The sequence below is a fragment of the Galendromus occidentalis genome, unplaced genomic scaffold (genome assembly GCF_000255335.2).
Source record: "Galendromus occidentalis unplaced genomic scaffold, Mocc_1.1 scf7180000077484, whole genome shotgun sequence".
NCBI lineage: Eukaryota > Metazoa > Arthropoda > Arachnida > Mesostigmata > Phytoseiidae > Galendromus > Galendromus occidentalis.
In genome coordinates this window covers 1,367,322-1,386,793 of record NW_003805472.1, presented here as the reverse complement: position 1 = coordinate 1,386,793, position 19,472 = coordinate 1,367,322, and the positions used below count along the sequence as shown (strand labels likewise).

The window sequence follows — 19,472 nt, the reverse complement described above, 5'->3', positions numbered from 1 at the left end:
CATTTAGAGGCTATCTGTGAACTCCGAGAAGAGCAATTGGCCGTCATGCTCGTCGTATGAGCAGCTGACTGACTAACTGACTGAGAGAACGAGCTAGCCGACGACTCGCGCGCCGCTAGGTGGCTAAATGATAGTTTTTACTACACTGCGGAGACCAATAATTCGTTTATCTGAATGGCCCTTCCGCACGGTACACGCAGAGTCATCTGCGGTGAAGACTCCGATGGGGTGTTGGATCGAGCTCTTCACCGCGCCGTATGGAACGATCGAGGGGAGAGCTCGAGCTCCAAAGCGGAGGGACATCAGCACAGACGCGTACAATAATTCCCCTTCTGCGTTGAAACAGAATCAATCGAAGTCCAAGCTCTTGTTTCCTCGAGACTCTAGATATCTCGCGCGGTATCGAGCTTTCCGGAAGCATGAAATCCGGTCCGAGTCGACTAGCTCAGGATTTTCGATCGATAGACTCTATTCGATCAGCAGTTTTCGCTCCCGAGCGGATTCTACTCCAAGAGCCCGAAGCCGTTCCGTCTAGTGATTCGGAGAGATCAGAAATACAATCTGGAGGTGGTGATCAGCTGCCTATGTTCAGCTGGCTGCTCAGTGATAATACGGTTGCCCTCCACGTGCCTCCCTCCCCCCACTCCGAATGCCTCCCTGCTCGTCTGCCTGCCCTCCCCTACCCCGGAACATACCCCACCGCCGTATTAGTTATCCATTGGGTCTCGGCTATCTTCGTCGAGTTGTGCGGCGACTCTTCCGGCCCCGTGAGCCTTCACTGCCGCCGCCGCCGTCGCTGCCGCTGTTCCCGATCTCCTCGGGCGCGAGTGGCCCGGCTCCCCCGAGTCCCCTCAACTCGAAGCCACGCCTAAGTCTCCGCCCTCAGCAGCCGTTCTAAGTTGCGGCGTTTCCTTCGAGGCAATCGAAACAGCGGCCAGGATTCCCCGTCGCGCCCTCTGTCCGTCCGAAGGAAGCCCGAGAGTTCGTTTGCAAGAGTTCGCCTCCTCAAACGGCTGCGGCAGAGCAGACCCTGCGAGCAGGTGCTTCGTTCGCTTCTATTGCTTGAGTTACGGAGCGACGTTGATCCGCCAACCGATGGAGTCGGTCGCAGCAGGGCTGAGCGACAACACCTGCTGACGATGCAACTCGGAAACGTTCGGTCGGAGCGATTCAGTGCGAATGCTTCTTGAAGTGCACAGCTCACGTTGCACAATGAACAATAATAGCTTCGATCGTGAGAAACGAAACGGTGACGGTGCTTTCGGTGGTGACCTCACCGGACTCGATCTGTCGACGAGACAGGTGGTGGCCAGCGTTGAAATTGATGAAGAACATCAACGCCGTCTCGAAGAACGTCGGAAATGCAGTTACCTCATCGACGACCTCCTCAAGAAGGACATAATCTCTTCGAGCACGGAGCGTACGAACGGCTCATCGACGGACCAGCCGCGTTCTGGAGCAGGTGGGTGCAGTTGGACATTAGAATGGAGAAGTCTCAGCTCTAGCCCTTGTCCGGGAACGCTTGCGGCATCGTGACGATGAAATATTTTCACTCAGAGTACACCGAATGTTCCGCTCCTCCCGGTACAGTATTCCTCACGCTTTTCCTAAGCACCCATGTTGTGAATTGTTGCATCAATCCTGTCCGAAGTCGACTGGCTGAGTCTGTGCCCGGACATCCGGAACAGAGTTCCCCCCAGGCTCACCTACCTGAAGCTTGATTCCGCCTCAGGAGTGCATGCATTGGGAGCAACGAGGAAGCGGCAACGTCTTCCAATCCATTTCATGATTCGCTAGAACGCTGCAGAATCTTGGGGGGTCGCAAGTCGCAACTCGCTTCATCTATGACGCTCGCTCCGATGAGACGTTGACTGCCTGCGATTACCGAAGTCGAATAATTCATGGATCATACAGAAACGCCGAACCGTAATGCACCGGCCAACAAATCTTTTTTAGACCCCATCCCGATATTGGCCCTGGAGTCATTTAGCGGCGGCGAGTGTGGGCGATGTTTATTGTCTTCCGTACACAACCGAACCAGGGATCGATGGAGAGTGACATCACACATTCAGATGTGCCCGACATATTTCTTGTTTGCGAACCCAAAAGCAGGATCGGAATAGAAACTGAGAAAGAGCAGACCGGATGGAGGGTAAGCAGAGAGAGGATACGGTGTAGGGATCTACGATGCGAATGATCTCGCAACGTAGGTTTCTATCGATGAGAACTCAAAAAGGCGCAGGCGCAGGGTTCCGTCACAGACGATGATCCTGGAGTCATATTATTCGCGGTAAAAATGTGGTGCTTGAATCCTGGTGAGTCGAAAAGAAGCGTCAACCTGCTGAGAGATGAATAAGGTAAGGGGCAATTCTCGAGGTCTGGCAGCCGGAGCGACTCGAAAAGAAGCTCAAAAATCCACTTTACTCCAGAACTTAGGCTGAAAGTCTGACTGAAAACATCGAGATTACAAGCAACAGCTTGTTGTCAACTGAGGAATCACAACAATCAGAAGCAATTTTCTCCTCCTCGTCGCGCCCGGACAAACGCTCCCCATAAGTTGGAGCAATTAATATGTAGCCCCTCTATCCCGTGTTTCTCTGCTGCTCCTTGCGACGGAATAGCGAAGCTGGATCCAACACTTGAATTATCCAATGGTCATGAATCATGGACTAGAAAATTATAATTGTGGACAGCTCAGAATTCTTTCTAGCGCTTCCCGTTGATGGTTTAGCTGAATGAATTTTCCAGTTCCTGCGAATGAATATCCCCTCCGTCTCATAATATTTGATGAGATTCCTAGATGGCGCAGTCCGCGAACTCTTTCGAGAGACCATTCCGGGAAACTTCTCGACGATCCGCAGGAAATTGAAAGCGTCTTTCGTCTTCGAAAAGCTTCGTTCAGCGGCAACAGCCATGCGAAGCCCTTCCTTTCTCACTCGTTGTAACTTCATTCTTGTATTTGGGAAAATTACACTGTCGTCGACTTGTCGACGTTATGAAATGAAATATGAGAGCCGCGCGGCGAACAGCAGAGCAAGTCGTCCAGCTGCCATCCTCTTCGTGCTGGAGCGTTCTCTTGTTGCTTTCGAAGACAATTTCAATTGCCCTAATCATCCCACCACCGTTCTGCGACAAACGGCGGCAAACAACTGCTCGAGTGGCGGCATCGCCTACTCTTCCGACGGACTGTGAAAACACTCGAATTTGGATGTACCGGTTGCCGGATCGGGGGCTTCCCGCATTGCGTCGAATATGTCCCATCTCTAGATACTTTGAGCTCGAAGGATAATTTGTTGAGCTTGAGTCGGAATGAAGACCGGGACAGGGTGAGCGGCCTGATGCGACGGTACGAGCGAGCTTTTTGACGTAATGCATAACAGCGCAACATAATTAATGCGCTCGCGTATCTTGTGACCATCGACCGACCGGTGCATGGAGCATAACGATGCACTCTGAGATGGAGGCCTCTGCTTTCCTCCCGATCTTCCCTTCATTGCTCGTTGTTCCCCGGCGTCTTCGCGCTCCCATTCATGGAGCCATCCTAGCGAGTCTCTACTAGTTAAATATTGGATTCCCGCGCGTTCCATAGGAACAAGCAAGAACAGAGGAGTCATGTATGCGCGCCCTGGGGGCAACTTTGCTCCAGGGAAGCGGTCTTTGACTTTTTTTAGCCGGGCTCTCGCCCGCTCTGAATTAAACTGTAATTAGCTAATTCATCCTTAATGCTCGGAGTCCCGGGCTCAGGGGGACGCAACCACTGCGAGAGGCGCAGAGCGCTTTTTGTCTCACCAAAACCAAAAGCCTCTCCGTTAGAGTCGTAATGTCCGTGATTTACAGATTTCGAAATCAGATGGATCGATTCCTCTTCATCAACGGAATTAACTAGCCGAGTGAGGATTCCACCGAATGCGTTCTATCCTTCAAACAGGCTCTCGGCCGCGTTGTGCCTGTTCTGTATAATGAGTTTTGACTATTTCGAAATTCAACGATCGTCCCTATAATCCGAAGTCGAAGACAGTGGCGGACTGATGGGGAAGCGGGTGGGCGGTCTTCGGATGGATCGATTGATGGGTGGATATCCAGATGACCAGATGGAGGAAAAGGAACTTGTCGGAACACTCGGCGAACAAACAAACGAACGAGTGAGCATTGGGAACAGAGCCACCCATCGACATCAATTTCGAAAAATCGATCCGCGAATCCGTGGCTAGATCCATCATCCGACGATTCGGATTCCTCTTCATCAGATGTCCGCTTTGGTTCTCCTCGAACGTGCCTGCCTGCTCGCCGCTCGGCCAGCCTTTCGGTTTTTATCTCTATCTCATTTCTAAATGCGTCGTGATTCGAGGTTTTATAAAGCCTGGTGTCTCCCTCAGCGCGACCCGGAACGTCTGGCATTCGAGCGAAGTCAGTGCGCCGCCATCATCAAACAGATCGAGGAGAATTATGCTGTCGGGATTGTTCGAGGAGAGAAAGGGGCAAAGACAGATGCGAGGTCTTGAAATCCATTCAGTTTGTGAGGGCGACATACGGAGATTGTCAAATCAGGAACTCCCTCGGCTCATCTTTTCGTACGATCATGAACGCGATTTTGATACCGGAATCATGGGACATAGTTCGAGACTTCCATATCCTTGCGGTTCGTGCAATGAGTCGCGAGCGTTTCGGAGAATTTCGCGGGATCGGGAGGAAGAATCTCATTGGGTTCCCTCAGGGACGACACGAAAAATCGTCGATTTCCGTAGAACGAAGAGTGTCCTGACTCCGGGAAAAAAAGTGTCTTGACTCAAAAAAAAATGTAATCCATCCTGGAGACGATTCGGAAAGGAACAACTCCGCTAGAGCTGTACGAACCTGAGATGCGGATTAGCTCGGGGCGAATATTCTGAGACTTCTTGGCCAACTCGATCGACCGGTTTTTCACTTGAGGGGGAATCCTCCCAAATGAATAGGGTACGAATTCTGACACGACTGACTGACTGAGCGAGCGAGCGGGCAGCCGAGTGACTTCATCGTAATTGGGCTTGTCAGCAGCGATTCGTCCCATAATCACAATTTCCGTCATTATCTCGATCGTCGCAGTCTTCGAATTCATATCCAACCCCATCGACGTAATGTAATCGTCATCGTGGTCCTCGATCGCTCCTCCGACTCCGTCGGCGAAGACTTCTCTCTCCCGGTCATTTTCCTCTTCTCCGGACAAGGAGACGCTTTATATTTATTTGTGTTGCAATTAATTTTATAAATCATGTTTGAACTTCTTATTCTGCCTGTCGCCAGCTCCGATGGCTGCTTGTTACGTCTGATGGTGGACAAACCTTTTTCTCTCTTCGTTCTCCTTGCCTGTCGCCGTAAAGAGTCAGCGTTCTCGAAATAATAGTCGCTATTTCTCAGTCAGTCGTCCGGTCGCTCGACCGACCGACCGGCTCGAATGGTCATCTACAGCTATGGCACTTGTTGCTCGTCGACTTCACCCGGTCGCTACATACGCGCTTGAGCGTCCGGTGAGCGGATTCCCAATTACTTACGAACGATGCGCGGGGAGAAGAAGCGATGAGAAGCCGCTCAACTCGGAGACGAAATTCTTTTATATATGTATAATCTAACTCCCATTTTCGCTGAGCTGCGTTCTCTTCGGTTTCTGGCTTCGACGACGCGGATCCAAATCCATTTGTCTCCCGTTTGTCATCGATGCTCGGCATTTACGGCGGATCGAGGGTTCCGCCGAAGTGCCGACCTCGACGAAAGAGAGCAGGCGTGTCTTTGCTGCTGTGACCTCTGCAGTGAATACTGCGCATGTTTGAGTCAATACGACCTTCGGTGGACATCTCGGAGAATGAGCGCGGAGTCGAGGATTTCATTGCTCCGCTCATGGGCCCTGGAGAATCTCCACTTTATCCAGTTGACGATTTAGTAATTCGGCCCGGACCAACGACGTCTTCCACCTTGTGGAAAGAATGCTCGAAACGGAGTTGGTCCAGGCGACGAGAGGCGAAAAATCAAAGAAACCGAGCCATCAACGGAAAGCCTTTATAAATATATATGCGCAGATGTATGTGTCTAACCGGCGCTCACAAACACTATTTATTCTCCTTGCCGGTTACAACAAAAATTACCCGTCTTCTTCTAGTAGTAGTTGCTCTTAGACACGTGTTCCGAATCCTTCCGAATTCTTGACGTTTCTCCGACTCTTCGTCACATTAAAGTGGGACTTCGTATTTGAATTCGAAAACTTAATCCAGACCCACCATTTGGCCGTGGGAATCGTGGCGAAACGCTGACGGCCCTACGCAGTCTGTCTGGAAGATAGGCAGAGAGCTCGAGCTTTTTCCCCAACCATTTGTAGTGAATGAAGGATTCTTCCGAATTAGGTCGAACCACATCGAAATCAAGAATCCAAAATAATCGACCTCTAATGAACGGGATCCTGCGGTGAACTTTCGGGAAGTTATGATTTCTGGAAATAATAATAATCCGAGAATTCTTCCCCGGTCCCTAGGTAATCTTTCGTGCTCCCTCGCTGACCATATAATCGAGTCCGATTCGGTCTCCGAGCTTTCTGTGTTCCGAATTCTCTGTGTTCGAGCGTAGATGACGATTGAGCTGTCAAACGCGACGACAGCCCAATTTGGATTCGATAGCGACCTCATGGAAAATGTACTATTTCACGTACGCGGCTATAAATGTACGGTTAGACAATTTGAGGATCAAGTTTGAATGGTCCTGCCATAAGCATACGATGACGATTTGACAATCGACCTCTCTCGCTTGCTCTCTCTCTCCGGTCGAACGTACTTTGTTTCAACTCTGGTTGAATACGATGCCGACAGGAATGATTCGAGAGACTGAGCTGGTTCCTGTGGGTCTGCTATTTCGTGAATTGATTGCATTTCGGTGAGCTCACTCCGCCTCGCTCGGTCTGATCTCTGTGAAGTCTCGCTTCCCATTGTCATCGTCGTTCATTTCGATTTGTACCGAAACAACGACGACAAATGTTCGACGGTCGGTCACAAACTTTTCGAGATGACCACGCCCTCTTTTTAGCCAATCAGTAAAAACTGTTTCGGCATGACCAACGCACTCACTGACTGATCAGGCAGGAGTCCGCTCTCGAAAGACCTATCCCCTGTCCATTACGGTGTGCCTCTGTTTGCGGATGGAGGAACCTTCCGAAAAATCCGCGCCTGAGAGATCGATCCCCTATCCGGTGACCTGCAACGGACTTATACATTTTGCGCTTGATTGCCACAGTTTATGAGCTCCTTCCGGATTACCGTAGCCGTTCGTCTCGGGGCACAGCGCTCATCTGGCACGGGTTTCAGCTAATTATGGCTCCAACGGATGTCGGAATCGGGACATGATAATGAAGATTTCGAGTGAGAACTAGGCATTGGTGTTATATTGTAGTAACCTTCGAGATGTAATGTGAGCGAAATGGCCTGGAAGTACTAAATGTTCTTTGTTTCAAACGTGAAAATCTCCCGTTCAAGCGATTTTCCGCTAAATGACATCCGTTCACGAATTGCTTCGCCATCAATCCGCTCTGGTCGATGGGCAAATGAGAATACTATCTAGTCTGTGTGAGAAGCTCAAGAGCTCAATCGCTAATATGTTTCCTTTTTTTCCGCTTGCTTACAGAGAGCGATTCGGATCTGGACGCGCGTCAGAGAAGATGTCGCACCAATTTCAACGCCTGGCAACTGGAGGAGCTCGAGAAAGCCTTCCAGATCTCCCATTATCCCGACGTATTCCTCCGCGAGGCCCTAGCGTTAAGGCTCGATCTCTCCGAGTCGAGGATTCAGGTAATTTTCGGCTCCCCACTGCATGAGGGGGAAAGGGATCTCCTTTGCATGATATACGGGAAACATAGGCCCATAGCTCGGAGCGGGGGGTTTTCTCTGAAAATTCCCTCTGCGGAAGGCTCGACCTGCCTCACCCGCGGTACCATGTGCACTCGACCATGGTGCGCCGATTTCGATTCCGAAATGCAAGGTCCGGGGGTTTCCTCGACTAACTGCCGCGGTTTCAAACGTGAGCTCTGAGCCTCAGACCGAGACATCGAGCTGGCTCGAGACCGGATAATAATGCCACAGAAGCCGGAGCCGACAACCGATTTGTCTGGGGGATGTGAAGCCTAGCGTCGATGACCGCAAACTTATCTGGACTTACATCTCTCACGGGCAGCAGGTCGGTCACTCACTCATGGAGTGACTGACCTGACTGAGTGAGTGAGTGAGTGTCCGTACGGAGTTGTCTGTCTCGGTCATATATGTTCTCCGTAATTCATTCACTGCTATCAGTGACGGAATATCTATTACACCGGTAGCGAAAGACGCTCAGCTCGTTGCCGTTTGTTTTCGGTGCCACCCTTAACAGATGAGCGGATATACATATGTACATGGTATATGCTTCCGTGCTGTAAGTCATCACCACAGCTCTCGAGGACCCCCATAGACTCCGCCACGGTAGCAAATTACGTATCGGTCGCGCCAATCTACGAGAAAACAAAACGTATTAACAGCGAGCCGTGGGTCCTACTACGCCGACTCAGAATCGACTGGCCTGGGAGAACTTTTCGGAGACGAATACTTCAGACAGAGCCTTCTATCCCGATAAATAATTAATACTGCGGAAGAATGACGGAGAAAAGAGCCTCCAAGCCAGCTCATGAACGAGAAGCATTCGATTGGGTTACGTGAATGAGGGACCGATGAATGTTTCGTGCGGTCATTTTTGTCCCTTTCGATGCGTTCGCAAATCTGATCCGATGTGCTGGTATTTTGATATTCTACACCCCGAAAGTTTTCGTCTGTCCCATGCTCTCCTGGGGACTCCGATTTGAAGAAGCAGAAAGAAATGGAAAACGGAACAGATAATTTTAGACCAATCGGATCGTCGTCCTATGAAAAGAACTCGAGCGAGCATTCAAGTATGAGCCAGATGTGATGAGTGGCAAATAGATAACCTCATGACGGTTTGACGGATAGTCCGATGATGATGCGGGGTCTCCTTGGGTAGTTCTAGCGGGCTGTCCGCCAGGCCGCCCTGTCCCAATGTCTGGCATCCTGAGGTTCTGCTAATTTTCCCTCGAGTTTTCCCTCCGCGCTCCTCTTGCCGTCCCCCTCTGTTGAGCGATCGAAAGCTAATAAGTGGCAGATATAGCTACCGCCAGAAACACCTTTCACGACCATGGAACACCGAGGATTTTTTCCGGATCGCCGTCGGTCATGTGGGCCCGGAATTCAATTTGTCATTTTTCGTCGATTGAGCCACCTTCTAGCGACACTGCGTGCCTGCCCAACGACGACGATCCCGCATCGTACTACATGAGGACAGTGATCCGACGACAGCATCTGGCGATCCTGTTGACGTCGAGGAGCACGTCCATGGTGGATGGTTGGCAGACTGGCTGCATGGCTGCTCCGTTCGGCCGTCTATGTAACCATTCGTTGGTCCGTCCATCCAAGCGACGTCGAATGTGTGTTTCTGTCAAGGCGTAATGAAATGATTGAGCGGCATGCGGGCACTCATCGACTAGACGCCCCATTCGCTAAAGCTAGCCACAGTTCAAGTGACGAAATGCGCCCGCTCAAAGGATCACATCACAGAAAACGACCCCTGCGTTTCAGAGCTTGTTGTTTCCCTCCTTCGGACGAATTCCCTCTGTAGACGACAAATGATAGTGTCGCCCTTGCGGGACCTCAGCTCCGTGGATCTCGGATAGGCAAGGAGGCGGGGGAGAACTTCCGGAAAGCGCGCATTCCTGAGCAGGGTATTCCTGGAAGGTGTAACCCGCACCGAGCGCATACCCGAGCTCATCGAAAGTGGGGTGTCGTCCCTCACGGACCTCCACCACGGTTTCCCCATTTATCGAATCCTGATCGGAATGAGAAAGTGCCCTGTCGAGGTCTGCGCTCCGCGGTACGACGAAGATGGAATGGGTGAAAAGATTCAGCCACATCTCCATACCATACAATGCCTCATCCCGTTGCGAGCGATTCGAAATTCTTGATGAGCTGTTGACTCCCTCTCCTCTACCGATGAAACCGAAAAAATCGAGTGGGACTGACAAATAGATAAGGAGAGCGCCTACTCCGGACGCAATCACGCGGAAGATCATTCCGAACAAACGAAAATCCGAAATGATCAACAGCTGACCGCCTGACAGCACGAAACGGGCCTGAAAGTGCTGACGCCAGGATTCGGAACGCTATGACTGGCCGTCGACCGGCCAATCACTCATCCGGTGTTCAGCATCCTCCGGGTTCTTGATGAATGGTGGCGAATGTTTGTTCGCGCTTCATCGATGCTTCAAATTGAAGTGATTCAGACATCCACTTTATACGGCGAGCTTTCGTTCCCGATGTCTCGACGGTCCCAACAATGTTTGATTCCGACGAGAAATTTAGTTTTCCCATGCACTCAGCGGCAGCCTCCTGCGCCCAGGGATTCGATCATGAGATACTATCGTAGAAGGTTCTGATCGTGGATGGTCATGATTCGAATGAAAGTTTCAATTCATAAGTGACGCGTGAAAAATGCATGAACTTGATGAACTCGCCAACTCCTTTCGCTCGCTGCTTGCTGACGACAGTCTGTCGCTCACCGTGACGGCTTCCACGGTGGTGAACTAAAAAGGCGACTCATTCAGATGCACCTTCCGTGCCGTGCTTTCGTCATACTTAGTCTGCATGTTAGTAGGTCTGAGCGTCTCCTTGCCGAACCTACCGACAGGCGGTCTGACTGTTTTCCCCCGACGCATGCATATGAAGTACTCTGTTTCTCTTCCGAATATCAGATACACCCAGCCCGTATCTGGGTGTCTGTTGCTACCGTGCGTTGATTGAGTATTCGTTTTTCTTCACGTTGCGTGACCTCCCTTGACCACTCCTCTCGTGCACGCTCTCTCACTCCCTCTCTGACGTCTAACCGACAGGATTGCTCATTGAGCTCCCCGAAGCTCACTAGAAATGACAGGGCATCGAAGTTGGAGAGAACAGAATCCATTCAATTTTTTTCCCTGATTCAGAGTCCGGATCGGAGCATGCATGCCGAGCTCCCACATTCGCGAAGTTTCGAGATGACTCTCTAGCGTGGAGCTTCCGGGACTTTGTTGAGCGAGGTTGCATCGATTTGATGAATTTCTGGTGGTCAAGGTGTTTGCTTTACGAGCTGCTTCTCTTATATCACTCGTACCCAACGAAGAGACTCGCCGAGTCCCTGGAGATGGTTGCGGGTATAGTGTCTTGCGGGGAGGATGCGAAGAATTGTTTAGATAAATGATTGTCAGCGAGAGAAAAAATGGGAAAAGAAGTGCACAAAAATTATCTCTCGAGCAAAGAGACGAGAGAGCGAGCGGAGGCGATGAAAAGCCTTAGATAAATTCAGAGAAGATATGTGTATGTTTCTGCAGTTAGAGAGGGAAAAGTAAACCGAAAATATGAGGAGGCCTCAATGACTTCTCATGATTGGTGCCTGTGGTGGTCGGGATGCCTTCGGCCGAAACTGCGATAGTTTTGGTGCGTTTGCTCGTTCCTGCCAGATGATACCCGTCGCCATCGTCATCGTCTCCCATGACTTAAGTTGTCGACGTTGCTGTTGTTGCTACCTTTGCTTATTCTTTATTGTATCAAATCATCATTGAGTGGCCGGTCGCCTGCCCGCCCGCCCGCTCGACCGGCTATCCCTTCGTTTGTCTGGCTAGTGACATTGCCGAAGCAGAAGAAGTCTGCTGCCGTCGCTCGTTGTTATCGGAGGTGTCACACGATTTCTTTCCCTCGATCGCGGGGGCTATGAGAACTGTGGACGCAAATTCGACAGCAACGAAGATGCCGCATGGCGGGGTGGTTGAGCAAACGACCAAAGAACGTTTCCGATCAAGTGAAAAGGAGCGGGTCTCCCGTCTTCACTTGGAGTCATCGTCACTAAGCGAAAGGAAACGACACTAACAGTCAGTGAACGAGCTGTCGGGTGAGGTTGTCGCTGACAGTTTCGGCCACCGAGAGAAAGAAACTTCATGCTGCTGAATGATTGCTGATGGCTGGGTGCGCTTCATACACATATAAAAAAACACCTAGAGAAAAATTCAACGAGCTTCAGGAGAACAGGTGGTGGCATACGACTCTGAGGTCGTCTTCGCTGTTCGTGTGATTATAGACGCCCACCTCGAGCGTCATCACAAGTTTTGCTTGCCGGTCCATGGAGCCCGTCGGGATCCAAGGGCTCCGTTTACTTTCTGAATACTGTGAGTCGATGATGATGTTGACGATGTTTCGATCGGTGAAAAAGAAAGGAACTCCAATGACTTTCTCGCTTAAAATTCGCCGGTTCGGGACCGTCGGAATCCTCTCCGCTGCTTTCTCACTGCGAATGTCCTAAGGGTCTGAGGAAGAGAAAAAGCAGGATTCCTAATTCTGGTTGCTCACGATGATTGCGACCAAAATCAATTCACGCACCCCGTCCCCGAAATAGGGGAATTATTCAACCCGCCACCGAGTTATGCGTTATGCCTCGTTCCCTGGTCTTCGGGAATCCCATGCATCGATAGCCTCCTGAGACAGAGACTCATTTGTTATCACGGTATCTTACTGTAGGATATCGGCTACCTTCAAAGTCATGAGGTCCCAATAAACCTCAACAGCGAGGCGCTTCATGAAGACGTCACCCAGAGGATATATGTTGCTTTCGGAAGTGGTCCTTCACCGAAGGTCTCCCGTTATAAATCGACAACGAATCAAAATCGTGCACACGTTTCAGAAGAAACGAAACCGGCAAGAGAAACTGAAAAGAGAAAAAAAGAGGAAGCGAGCACGCGTGCTTTGAAGATCGAATCTTTGAAAACCTCGCAGTGAGGAATGGCGATCCGAGGTGTGAGGGTTGCTTCGGTGTTTGTGAGTGCTCGCTCCTTATTCTCTCCGAAACCCCGTACGTTTTGGTGCTGCTAATTCGCGGAGTCGGAACTGCCGTCATTGCTCTCCATGGTCAAAGTGAAAGTTCGGTCCACTTCTGACAGAGACGCGAGGGCCTCCAGAAGTCATTTAAAACAAAATAGAAAGAGTGCGAACCGCAACGAAACTCCACGACCGAGCCGCGGGAAGGAATATAGAAATGAAGATAGCATCAGAGGGAACGGAAGGTAATCTGGGGACGAGCTGATTTGCTGCTTCGACCACGACGATGATCCAATAGATCGTCGCTACCTCGCTCACTCCAAGTCAAGTTGAGCTGTGACTGCCGCTGAAGCAGGTGTGGCTTCTTCGGCGCGCGCGTTTTTTTCTCTCTTTTCGAACGATCAATTTTATTAACGCCTAGGTCCTGATTGAATTTTCTTCAAGAAATCACAATTCGTTTTGAGTCGGCAACCGCGTAGAGAGTGCAGCGGTCGACCGCTCTTGGATACGATCCGAAGACTTCTGTCCTCCCTGCTCCTTGTCGGAAACAATGCACTGAAACTTCATTGACAAGGATCCGGGTGTGATTTCATGATTGAGACGAACTCCACCAGAATCGCCTCGATCGGATCCGAGATTTGTGGACTCGGCGGAAACTCAACGGACGAAAACACCGAACGGCCGACACCGAGTACTCTATCGACACTCGCGGCGGACTTCACTGATTAAGAGATCTTTGGCGTTCGGAGGCGCAATCATTTTCATTTGTTTTTGATGAAGTCACTGCTTCAAACTCGCCGACCTGTTAGGCTCCGTAGGTCTTAGCGTCGACGCGAACTGAATTATCTCCGTAGCGCGCACTGACGTCTCAATCCGGTGGTATGCGTGGAATCTCAGCATCGACGAGACCCACAAACGCGTTTTGTATTCAGTTCGGTACTTTTTGTTACAGTTGTCATGTTTCGGTGTGAAATTTGTCAAAAATACAATGGCATCCTTTCCTCGGCAATCTGAATCTCCTTCGAATCGGAGAGAAGCCGTTCAGTTCCCCCTTTGCGTCCGTAAGTGTGAAAACTGACGTCTTATTTGTTCGCTACAATCCCATTCTTGTGGTTACAATTGCTTTTCGTATTTTTTACTATTGCTCCGGAATGAGAACTGCTCGCTCTCATCGGCAATGTGTGTCTTTTTCGCCTAATTCCCCCCGTCTGCCCTTTTCCTCCATGGGAATGTCGGCCGCGCTCTGGTTGTCTCGTTGTAATTTGTTCACGTCTGAAAAAGTCAACGTTTGGGATAAGGCGGCTGCCGACTGCATAGGCTCACATCTGACACAATGAGAGGACGGACGACACGATTTATGACAGTATACGTACACTCACAGTCGGGACATGGAATGAGTGACTTTGGATCGGGTAAACAGGGCTCGGTATCTTCACGGAAACAAGAAGGGACCGCAATGGAAATTACTCGAGAGAATTTACACATATCATGCAGCAGCGATGGTTGGAGACACGAATCGCGTGCTGCGATAGCGCGGGACAGAATTTCGGAACATTCGCGGTTTTGCTCACCCTGGGCCTTCGATAATGCGATTCCATGTCCTGATGAGGGAGTTCATCGATGCTTCTCGTCTTTGAAGCCCTTTACCTCATCCAAGACGACTCTACTCAGAGTCCGCTGATCTCACCGGAACACTGGGGAGTCGGAGGCAAAGGAAGGACAGGTCCAGATCAATAGGTGATGCTAGAAAAGACGAGACTCGGGTCATACGATGGCTCCGCGAGTCACCGAATCTGAACATCTCCTTAATCCTCCGAGCTCCTCTCTTCTTCTCCATCTATCCATTTAAAAATATTTTCTATCCCATTCTGTTTGTGGCGTGGTTTCTTCTGCGTTCAAGCAGTCTTTCAGTAAAAAGAATCAGCTAGCGAGCGTTTGCCACCTAGCCAGTCAGTCGGTTGGCCAACCATCCATGGAATATAATCTCTGGACAACGAACACCACACAGAGTGACCAAAGCAAGCAACACTTCAACATTTGACCAGCGACGTCTCGCGTGCTCGCCGACATTAGAATGCCTTGAGCTGACTCTTTTCACAGCGTTCCTGCGGCGAGAATGCGTGAACTCGACTCACAATCACACACAGCAGCATGCAGACTGAAAGTCAGACGAAGCGACAGACGAAAGCAGCAGCAGCATCATCACCGCATCGAGCCCTCTCAACACAAACCCCGGCCGAAAGTAACGACAAACTTTTCAAACACGATGAGCGGATGTTCACCTATCGTGTAAAACAGCTTCTTCGTCTGAACAGCTTCGTCTGTCATGAATTATTTTCCCCCCGTCTGAACTTCGGAGGTTAGCTCCCTCGATTGGGAGATAACCGGCTCGCGTGGGAGAATCTGACCAGGAGACATTCACTTTTCCATCATTGGGCTAACGGAGTTCGGTATGACTTGACCGACAGGTCTCGGCCCGTGTAATGAAAATCTAGGATACTGGGGTCAGTCAGCTTATGGCTTGCTTATAATCGCAAGTCGAATTTCCCCACCACGAAGCCCTCATCTCCTATTTCCTAGTAAAGTTTCCAGCGTGGACGAGACATGGCGCCTTCGACTCATCGTGTGAGCGCTCGCGGGCCGGTAGAGACGAGAAGATTCCGAAAACCGTGACAAATAAGCATAATCAGCTTTTCAACTACTGGGGCATTAATCAAACATCGACCCTTGCCGGAGCAGCCCGAACTAGATACCAAGGGTGGGGCGAGCTTCCTGGGCTCGATTTTAATTTTGTTCCGAGGTTTAATCTCCGGCGAGCATCAAAAACCAATCTATAGACACCAGCCGTCTCAATCAAGCGAACCAGACAACAGCTGAATGAGTCACACCGGAGCAGCGTGAGCCGGTGATCCTCAAATGGAGGCATCACGTTTAGAGAAACTCCGACCCCGGAAATTCGTTTCGAACTCCCACGTCTGTCGGGCTCAATACTAGGTAATGAATATGCGACCTTGGTACCGTGGTCGAGGTGGAGTTCAACATTGAAGGTCTCTCGATATTTCCGCAAAATCGCAACGGAACTCGACCGAGAGCCGTAGGTGTTGGGAACCCGAAGTTAAGTTGTCAATCCCCGATTTTGTATGCATAAAATTGGGATTCCATCTCTTTCCATGAGGATTCGTCCCAGATACGCGTGTAGCTCGTGTCCATCTCTCTACGACTGCATAACCGAGAGTACAGATAATGATTAGCTTGACGCACCATAATAATATAACAGAGATATCGATTGAGCCGTCCACAAATCTCAATAAGGCGAATGTGCTTGAGAAAAAGAAGCGAGAAGCTCGAAGCAAAACGAGGATATGACTAGAGCGGCGGCGTGAAGAGCAGCAGCAAATGAAGACATCTGAATGATGAGCCGATTTTCAAACCAAGCAACCAATCAATTAAATTTTCACACCATCTGCCGAAACGTTTCTCATACACTCGAGCGCTCGGCGCGTCTCTGTTCAGGTCGGATTGAGCCGAAGCTGTATCTGTCGGTCGGCGAGGAATCCCGACGAAGAACGCACCTTTGAGCCGAGGGAAAGCCGCGAGCTACCATTGATTAAGTTCGTGCACATTAACACCCCAACAACCAGCAACCAAACGACTGAGGGCCGAACAGACAGAGCGACCGAACAAGCAGTCACTCACTCACCCAGTCAGTCGTTTTCGAAAGCTCGGGAACCGTTCCGCGCGAATGAGAGGGACGCCAGCAAAATGTACATATATTATCCGAATGGAGTCCATCTCCAGGCTCTAGTCTATTTGCTACATTGGGTACTCCAAGGGCATCGAGATGGAATTTTCGGGAGCTTCGATGAGATTGCCGGCTTCGCGGCACCATCTATCGAATGAGTTCCCTCGGAATCAGCCGATACCTGGACTATAATTTCACTCGCGAAAGATTTTTGTTCGAACGCTGCGGTTCGCAACTAGACCATGGCCACTCCAGTGAAATATCGCCGATGAGAGTGTTTTTTAGGCGTGAACCTCAGAGCTCGGAGCAGAAACGGATCTCATTGTTGGGCCGTTCAGACACCGCGGCGGGACTTGCATTTATCAATGATGAAGTTGGCACTCGCGATGGGTGAAAGCTTTGGTGCGACCAGCGACGACCCCCGCGGGGAGACGGATGGAGAATAAGCTCCTACTGACGCCTCAATTCCCTACGTACGACTCAATGCCGTCTGAGTTCAACACTGTGATCGTTCGGTGCGTTCACAAGGCGTCTGTTCCATTGAGCAACGCCGCCCTTGCGTCCACCCGCCGGATTCCCATCCCTTTGCTCAACCTGTTCTCGTCCCGCTGTTCTGAAGAACTCATCGGGAAGTCTTGATCGACTGCCAGTCGGGTCCCTCCTGTTCCGCAGCGAGAATTCGCGTTCAAGCACGAATGATAATAATCGGTGATCCTGATGAATGAAGTGGGACCGTAGTACGGACTCGCTCTCAATTTTTTCCAGGTGTGGTTCCAGAATAGGAGAGCGAAGTGGAGACGGAAAGAAAACACAAAGAAGGTGCGTAAGAAGCATATTCTCGACCAGCCCACACAGGACTATGAGCGGATACAGGCGGTAGAAGATACTCTTCGCGTTCGAGTCCTTTAGGACTGATTCTATATCTTCGAATTCCAGGGTCCCGGTCGGCCCGCGCACAATGCCCATCCTCAGTCGTGTTCAGGAGAACCCATTCCACCTGCGGAGATCGAACGTCGAGAGAAGGATAAGAAAGAGAAGAAACTTAGAAAGCAGTTGGATCGCCAATTGAAGAGACTGCAGCTAGCTCAGACGAAACCTAATTCGAATCTAGCTGCTCTCGGCGAAGGCATTGTGAACGTTCTCCGCCAACTCTATCTAGAAGATGCTTGTCAAGGTCTCGAGAAACTCCCTGAATCGCTCCGCGGAGGACTCGGACACTTCGGAATTGATCTCCCTTCTCTGCAACTCCGATTCCAGATTGAAACCTTCCGTTCTGCGACAGCGAGTATGTCAGTCGCCAGCTCCCCGTGGGAAGAGGCTCGTGAAAACCCTACGACAACTCCTTTTTCCATAGAAGCCATTCTCCGTGACAATCCGAGGTAGTCCTCGGACCTGACCGGTGAGGACTGCGTCAGGATCATTCATTGCACGGCCCCTGTTTGAGCTGCTCATGCCATCATCTGCGAGTCACCGCGAGGATAGAACCACCGCTGACGTCGCATTCGCCACGGTTCCCCCACGGGGCGGACGAGGACTTCTCGGAGGGACGTTGAAACAAGATGCGTATGAGGTCAATTTCTCATAAGTTCCATCTCCTCGGGATCTTGTGAGACGACGATTCAGGCGATTCCACTTCCTTTCCTAGAGGGATCCAATCGATGTATCGGAATAGCCGATGTTCGCGAGACGCACAACAAAGAGCCAAAGTTTTCCCAGGTCTCTGCATGTATTCGGAGGAGAACCGATCGGACTGCCTAACTGGCATGAGGATCGCATTGACTGAGCGAATTCATAGCATTTTTACTCGAGCACTTTGTGCATCATTTAGATGAATCGCCGTAGAACAATTATGGGGATGTGTAAATAAGATTAATATTCAGGGAGCCTCGACTCGAGAGTCTCGGGGGGCAGTGGCACGTCATTTTCCCCTTCCGGCCGGACGGTCTTATAGCTGTAGAGGAGCTGCTTCGGATGAGGAAAACGTGTGAAAAATCGATTGTCGTCTATTTCAGTGTGACTCACGAGCTATAGGCGAGCTTTACCACTACCGCGATCGTGGATTGCATCTCTCCATACGTTCAATTCATTAGTCCGCTATGGTATCGAGCTTAGAAGAGTTTCGACTTGTCAACTTCGAATAATTTGATTGTTCAGCCATAAGCCGTAACACACCCACATATTATAAACAGAACCAGTGTTGTGCTTTCATATTGTGTAAATAAACCCAGAGGGATCATGACGTCACAAAACAACGGTTTCCTTCCTCGCCGGATCTCCCCGGAATCGGCCGAAATGGTCATGCTCAGAGCTCTTGGGTCGGAAGAGGCGTTTCTCGACCCCGTTGTCTCTATATAGTTCGGGAAATCGTGTTGGTGTTATCTGTTATCCGGTATCAGCTTTGTATCGACGCTCCATCTTTCGTGCTCCTCTCCCAGGAATCTCTGTCCTCGACTACATCTGGTGGGATTTCGACACTGTGTATGGTGCAACGAGCCTCGGGAGCTTCTGCGGGCTCGGTAGACAAAGTGTGCCTGTCGGGGAGAGAGGAGGATCGAGGTTCTCGCAGGGCTTGAGCCCAGTGAGGTTATCGCGAGCTCGTCACGTGACTCGGCTTGATCTGATAAAACACTATTTGTTAAGCAGTGGGAAACACACGAGACAGGGTGCCAAACAGTACAGAGATCCGGCACTCGAATAAGGTAAGCAGTAATGGCATTTCCTTGCATCGAGCCAGTCACCCGAACACGCAATCGCTCCGCCAACCTACGAATCTCGCGTTTTGTGTCACGTCTCGATGGAGGAGAATCGATGACAATCGGGAAAAAAATCGAAAATATGAA

General features: G+C 50.5%; 1 protein-coding gene across 1 annotated transcript; it reads left to right on the top strand.

The window, feature by feature from the left end:
• Positions 1-1,212: 1,212 nt before the first annotated feature.
• On the top strand, positions 1,213-18,015 carry LOC100900177 (homeobox protein Mix.1-like). Its single transcript, XM_029112109.1, has 4 exons — positions 1,213-1,462; positions 7,597-7,802; positions 17,398-17,451; positions 17,569-18,015. Exons 1-4 carry the CDS (start codon positions 1,213-1,215, stop codon positions 18,013-18,015), a joined length of 957 nt encoding a protein of 318 aa, XP_028967942.1.
• Positions 18,016-19,472: the final 1,457 nt, after the last annotated feature.